This window comes from Symsagittifera roscoffensis, chromosome 4 (assembly GCF_963678635.1).
Source record: "Symsagittifera roscoffensis chromosome 4, txSymRosc1.1, whole genome shotgun sequence".
NCBI classification, from domain to species: domain Eukaryota; kingdom Metazoa; phylum Xenacoelomorpha; order Acoela; family Convolutidae; genus Symsagittifera; species Symsagittifera roscoffensis.
Window position 1 is genome coordinate 32,529,724 of NC_087065.1, and position 10,795 is coordinate 32,540,518.

General features: G+C 36.3%; 1 protein-coding gene across 1 annotated transcript in view; it reads right to left on the bottom strand.

Annotated features, from left to right (window-relative positions):
* LOC134844845 (dynein beta chain, ciliary-like) overlaps positions 1 to 10,234 on the bottom strand; it is an 11,120-nt gene extending 886 nt beyond the window's left edge. The window contains exons 1-7 of the mRNA XM_063861662.1: positions 10,142 to 10,234; positions 9,398 to 9,682; positions 9,104 to 9,271; positions 8,796 to 8,912; positions 7,831 to 8,099; positions 7,657 to 7,683; positions 3,188 to 3,256 (exon numbers count right to left, since the gene is read on the bottom strand). Of these exons, the coding sequence (XP_063717732.1) occupies positions 3,188 to 3,256; positions 7,657 to 7,683; positions 7,831 to 8,099; positions 8,796 to 8,912; positions 9,104 to 9,271; positions 9,398 to 9,682; positions 10,142 to 10,234 (1,028 nt within the window). The remainder of the gene's footprint in view (positions 1 to 3,187; positions 3,257 to 7,656; positions 7,684 to 7,830; positions 8,100 to 8,795; positions 8,913 to 9,103; positions 9,272 to 9,397; positions 9,683 to 10,141) is intronic.
* Positions 10,235 to 10,795: the final 561 nt, after the last annotated feature.

Here is a 10,795-nt window from a genome sequence, read left to right on the forward strand (position 1 = left end):
ACTCACCTAACACGTGCATTAGTTTTTCAGCAAACTATCTTTTCAGGAAACACGTTACCATCGAAATTGTCTTTTAAAGATTAGAACAATTAGATCAAACACCAAACGACAACTTAAATAAGTGCGGCTTGCACTGATGAAAAACTTAATTGAACCGTAAACTTGATATCTCGGAAACTTAAATTACACCGATTGAAATTCCTCAGGGAACAGCCTAATTTTTTGTTCCAACCACTCTCGAAGAATGAAAAGCACTTTGGGTTCGGGTCGTTTTTTTACTACCTCAACGAAAAATTTCAGTGGGTTAAGTGTGTTATCATGTTACAGACCTTTTGGCTGTGTGTCAGAATCTTAAGAAAAATAGAAAAAGTTTCAGCGCCAAGAAAAACTGGTCTGAATATTTTTCAGTCTTCAGATTACTTTAGTCAGAATTTTGTTGAAATTGGCTGGCTCCCCATTTTAATTCAGCAACAATTTAATTGATGTCTTAGCAATTATTACTGCTAACTCTTTTAGATTTTCATCTAATTCAGTAAACATTAGCTTTAAAAAATTTGGCAATAAAATTAGAAACAATATGAAAAATTTTTTGGGAACAACAGTTTTTGTAAAAAATTTTCTTCTACTTCTTTTCTTGAATAATTGTAGTCGGAGCACTCTGTGCTACTTTACAGGAATTGGCTATCCTTGCAGGTCTTTCAATCTGAAAATTTTTCATCCACCAAAAACGAGCTGGTTTGCATTATGTCTTAACTGTTACAAAATTATAGAGAAACTGTACTGTCGATACTCAGTAATACCAGTGTTGACGTCCATACAGGAAAAAATCCTATCATGCAATGTCATATATGAAGACTATGGAAAACTGCTTGTCATACAATTTTCATAGTAGAAAAGTTGCATGATCAGAGGCGGATCTAAAAATTTTTCGGAGAAGATGGAGTGATTGATTTTCCGAGCCCTCAAAAATAACTATAAAGACCCCGGGTTGACCAAAACTTCTTATCATACAATTTCCATATATGAGAAACTTCTTGTCATACAATTTCATACAATTCCATACGTACAGAAAATTGTATGAAAACTCTATGATAAGCATTTTTCCATATATGAAAATTGTATGATAGGTGTTTTCCCATAAACCATAAATTTTGATTTTTTCTTTCTTAATTTAGTTTCTGAAAAACTCTCGGTTGTGTTTGCAACCGAACACAAGTGACAAAGACCTTGGTTACTCAAAACACCGAAGGTCGCACGGTCTTGCATTTACAATGCATAGAAAACGACCTGAATTTGGCTGTCTTTCACAATTCACATAACAAAAGTAACAAACCTTTAATTTTTGGCAAAATTTTTTAATGATGATTATTTTAAATTTTTGAATTTTCAATTTATCAAACATTGATCAAGTCATACATTAACACTCCATACAAAAGAAATAGGAATTTTCAGCGTTTTTGAAAAAAAAATTTAAGTGAAAAGAAAATAAAAGCCAATTTTATCGTATGCAGGACTACGTTATGCACACAAAATATTAAATTTTGCATGCAAAAAGAAATTTGCGAAAAATGTTTGCTTGCGTACGAAATTCGATTTGCGGTTGAAAAAAAAACAAAAAAAATTTTGGGCCAAACTTTCAAAATTACTTGAAAAATTTTTTGTGTCGCCATCAAAAAAATGCCAGTCATACAATTTCCATATATGGGAATTGTATGATAAGCATTTTTTTCAAAAAACGAAAACCTCAGTTTTTTATCACCAGACTGTTTTATTAGAATCAAACAGCCACAGAAATAAGTTTATACCAGTTTTCAACCATTTTTAGAAATTGTATGAAAATTGTATGACAAGCATTTTTCCACACACTTGATGTATGGAATTGTATGATAAGCTTTTTCGGTGTATGGAGGTCAACCCGGGACCCTATTTTGACCAAATTACCTGCGTCACAAGCAAAACTTTGAAAAACTTTGAAAATGTTATTTTTCAACTAATGTTATTTTTCAAAAATTTGAAAATGTTATTTTTCAAGGCAGAAGAAGAGTAAAATTTGTTTTTTTGAACGACATTTTTTCTGGCAGAATAATGTATATACAAAGACTATATTAGTAGCATTTACAAGTGATTGAAAATGAAACGACTATAGAATGCATGAGAGTTCTCAATTTTATTGCATGCACTACTAAAACATTTCTCAAAACTTCCACCTATTAAAGCATATCATCAAAGCATACCAGAGGCGCCATTAGAAAAAATTAGGGACCGTCAGCCAAAATGGATAGCCTAAAATAGTACAAAGGGAGGCCCTTTTGGTCGGCAGGGGGTCAAATCAATGAGTGTAAGGGCATCCGCCACTCCCCCCTAAATCCACTGATGTATATGGCAAGCATTTTTTTAATCAAAGCTTTTTTCAAAACTTATTTAAAATTGGTTTAAAACTCAAACAATACAAATTAGTTGAAGTTTTGGTCACATCAAAACAACTTTGGCATCGAAGAAAAAGTTTAATACATGAAAATTTGATGATATACTTTTTTTTCGATTCAAACTTGAAACATTACACATTCGAGGTAACTTTTGCTTATTCTATTTTTGATTTCAATTTTGCTTCTGTGCTCAAATCTACATGTTACGTAAAAAAAATTGAATGCAAAATTTGACATGTCAATAAAAATGTACTCCAGGCAAAGTTTTCACACAAAAAAAGATAAGCTTTTAAAAAGGTTATTTTTTCGTTTTCGTATGCTAAGATAATCATACTTATGTAAAAAAAAACAGGCCTTTTTTCTCAACGTAAAATCTTTTAGCCATATACAATCTCAGACTTTTTCAAAGTATAAAGTTTTCAAGCCATATATGTTTGTTTATGGAAAAAAAGCTTATCGCAAAATTTCATACTATTGCTACTGCTGCTTTTGCAATTTTCATTAAAAATTCCATAAAAAGTATGGCAAAAAGTTTTTAAATAATTCCCAAATTTGGCAAAAAAAATGCGTATTAGAAAATTACATACTATGGAAAAAATTGTTATTTTGCTTTTTTCATACAATTTTGCAGTCCATGAAATTGTATGAAAATCTATGATATACATATTTTACATTTTTTGTCGACCATATTTTAGCTGATTTTTATTCCAACTGCTTTATATTCCACCATTAACTGATACGTAAACAGCTTCGAAACTCACTTTTGGAGCAGTTGCATCATCTCTTTGTACTTGGCCTGCATTTCTTGTCCCCTGGGTTGTTCCATGAATCTAAAAGATTGCTCGCATGAGGGCGACGCTTTGATTTTTCCAATTATAGTTTAATGTGTTTTTCCAACTATACTAGCATTTTTTCAAATCCTCCACGCGCAATTTAAAGAGCACTAAAAGATACATTTGATACCTTGAAGGCCCCGATTTTATTTCTTTTGATTTTGGAGCCAGATTAGTTGGCCTGGCCGCCTACGACAAACGTGGATAAAAATGGAAATTTTGCGAGTAGTAATCATCCCAAATTGCGCAACTTGGAAGTTTTCAAACATCAACAAGACTGCGCGTATCAGGGCGAAGCCCTGAATGTTCCGACTGCCTTTTAAGGTTTATGGAGCAGTAATAACATAAATATCATTAACATATTAAATGTAATAAAATAAAATGAAAATCACTGGAAAAATTACACATATTCTTTAGTTCCACATGAGCTGAGAAAGCAGAGTTGTGCATTAATATCAACTTTTTGAGAAAATTTTTTAGAAAAATTACGTCCGCAAAATTATTTTCGTTACAGAGAAGCAAAATGGAGTTCCTCGCAACGTGTAATACATCAGAACCAAAGCATTACAAGCTTGACGATACTAGTGTAGGTTTGAACGTTCGGTCAACGTAATTTACATCGGTTACTTACCCCAATTTATTCACCGCTTCCGGTACTGGAGTTTCAGGGATAATTATCCAATATGTAAAATTTTCATCGTCAGTCTCTATTAGATTCAAAAGTAATCAAATATAATTGTTAAAAAATGGATGATAGTTCAAATTTTCTCAAGTTAATACAAAACGTTTCAATCTGTTATAATCAATTAAAATGACTTAGAATCAATTTTTTGGTAAATTTTTTTAAATTTTAAAACACAGTGCAGTTTAATTGGAACTTAACGGTTGAAATTTAAAACGCAGTCAAATACTGCTAATTAAATAGTCAAAAGTTTTCTGGAGGAAAAACTATCCAGGACATACATTTTGCGTCCCTCTCCTTAAAGCCGGAAAAACGGAAGCACATCCCTGCACCGGATTTCCTTGGATAATAGTCGATTATATTTAAAATAAAGTCAAAAATATTATCATTATAATCCATTAATGATCCAAATTTATACCATGAAATCGATTATATTGTCATTATAATCGGTTGTTTCCGTAAAAACAAAATCCAATAACATCCATTATAATGGATTATAATCCTTTTAAAATCCATTAAAAATGATTATAGAGGATTATAATCTCTACAGTTTTTGCAAACTCATTTGCAAATTTGCAACATTTCTGCGTTACGCAAGTCCTCCTCGCCATCTAAAACTCTCATCCCATCATTTTTACCTATTTACACCCCTCTACTTGCTTCGAGTGTTGCCCCGCCCCACACACATCCACATTTACCTCCCCGACATTTAACCACTCCCCCTGCGTTTATCCTTACGCCCACCCCACGTCCACCTACGCATGTTTACTACGCATGTTTACCAAAATTCGCACGTCCCCTATGCACGTCTTCTACGCATGTTTAGCAAAGTTTACCACCAATCCCAACACCCCCCCCCCCCCTCCCGTTTACTATTGAGTGGGGGAGATGGGGTTACTCAGCGTATACTCCACTTCTCTACCATCATTCTTTAGTTTAAACCCCCCCAAGTTTTGTTTAGCACCATCTACCACCGCCCCGTCCTACCAAAAGGGGGGGGGGGGTGAAACCGAGGAAGGGGTTTTGTGTGAGGGGTTTGTAGGTGATGGAGCTTAAAGGGAGAGGTGATGGAACTTACGTTGTGTCAAACCCCTCGCCCGTTTAACCAATTTCATCCCCTTCCTTCAACTATAAAATACCCAGGGATAATAATCCATTATGTTATTTTTTCATCGCCAGTCTCTCTAAAACTCAAAGTAATCAATTATAATTGTATAAAAGTGGATGATAGTTCAATTTTTCTCTTGCTAATACAAAAGAATCTTTTTTTCAAAACTTTAATCACAGTGCACTATAATTGGAACGTAACAGTTGATTTTCTTTTAGTATACGTCACATCAGATAAAGCGAGGTTCTCATAAAAATTGATTTCTCATTTTTTGCTGATCATCATTTGCTGTACCTGATCCAATTTACGTCCCTTGCCGTCCCTCCTGCAAGTGGAATCCCCCTCCTTCGCGTTTACAACCCTCCCCTCCGCTCACACCCCACCTCCCGTTCCTCTCCACACACCCGTACACGTTTTTACCTCCCTCTTCCCACACTTACAACTCCTTATTATGGTTGATTTGTAAGTTATAATGGCAAAATAATTGATTTCATGGTCTAAATTTGCAACAATAAGAAATCATAATGACAGCTGATTAGATAAAGACTTTCCACTATTATCGATTTTCATCAATGAAACTCCGGTGCGGGTTTAGCGTAGTAGGAACTCAATATATCGCGAGTTAATTATCGCAAATAGGCCCCAAATTAGAAATATTTAAACCCTCAAAAATGTGCAAAAATAAACACAGGTTGAGCATATTTTAAATTTTGAAGGACAACATTATATTTCAAACTGCATAAGAACTCCGTCAAAAACTGCTAATTGAATAATCACAATTTTTCTGGAGGAAAAAAAACTACGCAGAACACGCACTTTGATCCCCTCTCCTTAAAGCCGGAAAAAAGAAAGTACATCCCCGAACCGGAGTTCCCCGGATGATAATCGATTATAATCAAAAATAAGGTCTAAATGTTATCAGCGTAATCCCATATTGATCCAAATTTAGACCACAAAACTGATTATATTGTCATTTAAAATCCATTATAATTGATTATAATCTCTATACTTTTTTGCAAAATTGTTTGCAAATTTGCAATTTTTCTGCGTCACGCAAATCCTACTCGCAATCTAAGCCTCCCATTCCACCACATTTAACCATTTACAACCCTTCAGTTGTTTCGAGGTTTGACCCCCTCACACTCGCACCCAAATTTGTTCCCCCCCCCCCCCCCCCTCATCCACATTTGCCTCCCATGCACTTTTGACCCTCTCTCACACCCACATTCAACTACGGCTCTTTTTCCTTCCCCCCCACCTCACACTAGCTTCAATATATTAGTGTAACGAATAGTTTTACGAGATTGAGTATGAAGACCAAATATGTTTGTCGTAGCCTTATTAGTCTGTATGTAAATTTTCATAACAATCGGACAATGTGGTCAACAAATTTACATGTAAAAAATTTGCAGGTGGGGAAAAGGAAAAAGAGCTTCAACTACTCCTCCTACGTTTATCCCTACGCCCACCCCACGCCCACCCCACGTCACACTACGCCCATCCCCATTTTTACACAAGTTTACCAAAAACCCGAATAACACCACACCCCCTCCCCCCCCCCCCCATTGCTATTGAGCGGAGGAGGTGGGGTTAATCGTTAATCAGCGTAGACTCAGCGTACCCCCTCCCCTCCACAAGTTTCGTTTACTACCCTCTACCAGCGCCCCCCATAGTGGCGCCAATATATACTAATTTTGAGGGCTGAGTTCGCGCCGAAAAAACGCAATTTTTTGGTCAAAATTTTCCAAAAATTGACTAAAAACGCCTTTTTGGCCTGTTTTTCAAAATTTTGCCTGCGGCGCAGAATTTTGGCTCAAGTAAGTGCTTCTATAGTGAATTGGAAGACCTCCGAAAATCAAATTGGTTCACCTAATAAAAAGGTCAACAAAAGTTTCAAAATCCGCCCCCACCCCCCTCGAGAAATTTCTAGATCCGCGCCTGGATAGAGGCGATGGAGCTTACGTTAAGTCAAACCCCTCCCCGCTTAACCAAAATCCTCCCCTCCCTTCAATCAATGATTAAAAAAGTGAGTGCGAAGAGGTAGAGGGGAGGGGCCAAATGGCGGTTTTTTACTACGGTGATGGTAAAAAATAACAATTGAAAAAAGTTTAAACAATAGACCAAATAGAACAATTAGAGAAAAAAATGATCATAAGAAATCTTCTGTTAAAAGTAAAAAGCAGGAAAGGAGATAACTTTTAAAAAAAATTGCAAAGTTGATAAATAACCTCAATGATTGCATTCTAATCGACTATAATCGATTATAATGGATTATATTGATATAAAAATATATATATATATATATATAGTGAGAATAATACCTGACAATATAATACTACTATTCTCACTATTACCTGAATTCTCAGTTGAAAAAACACAAGCGCAAGTGCTCTGTTTATCCATCAAATTCATCAAGGTGAGTCAGTTTGGAAAAAAATGAACCGAATTTTGGTGACGTTTTTTGATAACCCTTTTTGAAGCTGGAAAAAATTGAATGCACCAAACTCACATTACCTTTTCCTTTTCAAAAATAAATGGTTGTAATGAATTCAACTTTTTTTGCAAGAAGGAGACTTAAAAAGAGATCGACTGAAAATTATTACTAACTTTTTCATATCGGTTCTCCATTCATCTCTGAAACATAGAAAAGCATTTTACTAATTGAATGATATCTCCTAGTCCAAAGTTATCCTTGATATACATGAAAGGCAAAAAAATGAACTAATGGGGACATAAACTAAAGCTACATTGTTTTAAGTTTCACGCTGGATGCGAACTTACTGTTGTTCTGGCTGGCAGAACATGTTGTATGGGCGAGAGATGCGGGCGCAAAGTTCCCTCGCCCACTTGACCTGTCCAGCTACTGAGGGAAAATTACGCTGCACCGGAACACCGTTGGGATTACTAGCCCTGGTCTGCATCTGCGCATCATACACCAGCTTCACCCGATCCAGCTCAGCACTGAACATCTTGATAGTGACTGGCAAGCGACTCTGTACGTCCAGTTGTATCGCTGGTCTATCCATTACATTTCCAAAGCAGTCCATCATCTGAGCAAACATAGTATTTAAAAATTATATTAGTGGGCGGTGACAAAATGGTTGATAATCAGAAACTGCTCTGTGTTCCAAACAAGAGTCCCCTTTCCGAGTACTGATTTTAACCAAAAAATGGCAACTCACCCTCCTAGCATGAAAATCCCCTCTCACTATTTTTCGAAGTGGGTACAGACTTGGGTACAAATGGAAGTTGTCTACATTTGAAATCGAAACCAAAACGGATGTCAAACACTTAAACAAAAGTCACTGGATGAAAACTAACAATTTATCTGGTTTTGATACTGATTGAGAGTTTTCCACTGCATCGCAGAAGGAAGCACTGAATTATCAAAACTTTTCCGAAGGTAAATTTTCAAAACTCAAATTTGGAAAAGTACACCCCCTCTTATTAAGAAATCCCTCTTAACGACGCCAGAATTTAAAAAAAACCAAGCCCCCCCCCCCCCCCTCTCATTTGGAGCCAGAGAGTAATGAGCCTTTTTAGTAAGTTATTTCACCAAATATGCGGCCTTGTCTTTTTTGACTTGGAAAGCTAGTTTTATATCTTTTAAGTCAGCTGTCAATACAGCTAAGACTAGTGAAACAAACTCGCGCGCTAACTTCCCTGAAAGTACTAACATTAAGATAAACAGAACTGAAGGGTAAAAAATGAATCTAAAACATTACCGCAGATTGAAAAAAAAATACCTTGAAAATGTCTTCAACATTGTCGAGATCGTCGAAACCCTGACAAACAAGCGACCCCAAATTTCGGTCTAAGTCTGCCATCTTTTCCTCAAACCGTTGTAGATCTCTGTCGAATAGCTGAAACATACCAGGACAAGGTTATGGATCACCACACGCCTTCTAATACTGATTAAAAAACTAAAGCGAATATTGATTTCTGCGAAGCTTATATATTTCAAGCATTTGGGTTTGGCGAGTGACTGTGACGAAGTTTATCAGTTTACTTGAGCGGTGAAATAGCAAAAAGAAAGAGTGATTGTGAGACAAACGTGGTTGGTGGGATCGAGGTTATCGTAGTTGTTCTCCGTGAATATCTTGAAGTGTTGCTGGAATGCCTCGTACACTCCCCCCACACTCATGGACAGCATCTTCCCATTCACCCCACTCAACTCCATCTTCTCCAGCTTCAGAAACTCGATCGCCATTTCTATGATGCCCTGAAACCAGCAAGCAACACTCTACTCGTCATGAACTGATCAAAAGATGTCCAGTTGAAACTAAAGCTGCCAAAACTGTAGAGTTAATCCTAAGCATTATTCCAAGCTAATTCTTCATCGTTTTACCTTTACAACATGAAGCCGTTGGAGAAAAGCATCAAACTTGTAGAAAACAAGTTCATCTGGGAAACTCCATGCTGCAGTCGCAGCTTGTTCGCCATCACTGTTGTTCGTGTCAGTTGTATTCTGTTGTGGGTGCGCGGCTGCGAACATCTTGGCCACCCTGTGCTTGGCATATTGGGCGTAAATGGATCTGAAGTATTTGAGGATAGAGATGGCCTTTTGAATCTTGTGGATGGTCTCCTCAATTTCCCCTTTGAACACCTCGAACGGGTCCAGAAACGATCGACACTGCAATAAAAACAGTGCAGACACAAATTATCCGGACAAAATGAACAAAATAGGAAAACTTAAACGTGTCTGTCTCAAAATGGGTTGAGGTTAGACAAAAATGAAGAGAACAAAAATTCCTTGCATTTTTACCAAACTCAAAATTGTGCAGTTTTTGGAAAAGGGTCATTTTGGTTTCCTTTAATCAATCAAGAATTACGCTAATTCTTGATTTTCAATTGATGAGCAAGTTATATCAAAGTATACATCTTACACAGCTAAGTAAAATAGTAGGAGGGTAAAATTTTTCGAAAAGGGCAAAGTTCTAGAAAAGTAGGGCTTACTTTGAAATATTTTGCTCATCAATTGACTTGATGGTCTTAGCACAATTCTTTTTAGAGACTTGATAAAAATTAGTGCAAGTCAAAATCTTTTTCTTTTCAAAACTCTACTTCCGCCGAAAAATGACGTATTTGCAACTGTTTTAATGATAAGCCATTCAATCATCATCATCGTCATCATCATCATCATCATCATCATCATCAGCATCATCATCATCATCATCATCATCATCTTTAAGTTTTACACTATCTTCTGGTCTACGCTGATAAGTGTGTATTGTCCAGTTTTAGTGTTAGCCAGTCTGGTTTCTATCAATGCAGGAGAGAAAAAAAATCGCCAAAATTATTATTTTTTTCATGCACAGAGCTTGAAAGCGGCCATTGCTGATTCTCCGTGCGAATGAACTTGCCCTAGAATAATGTTAAATGTGCATAAAGCCTGAGGAAGCCATTGATGCAAAGCCTAGCAACAACTTGTTGTTCCGACTTTCAGTAAGGGAAAATTTGTGCTCGGGGTGGGTTTTTCTTTCTTCAGACAAATTTCGACTTTTTAACTAGCCATTTTTGACGGAATTTTTTAATATCATTTGAAAGGTATTGTTGTCCTGAGCTCAAATTTGAAAATATATTTCACCTGTGATCATTTTTTGTACAGTTATGAAGGTTTAAAGATTGCCATTTTGGCCAATTTGGGACAATTAACGCGCGATATATTTCGCGCTATTAACGCGTAAGCGGAGAGTTAATCCGTCTTAGAAATCGTTCCAAATTGGTTAAAAGAAGCTTATTTGCC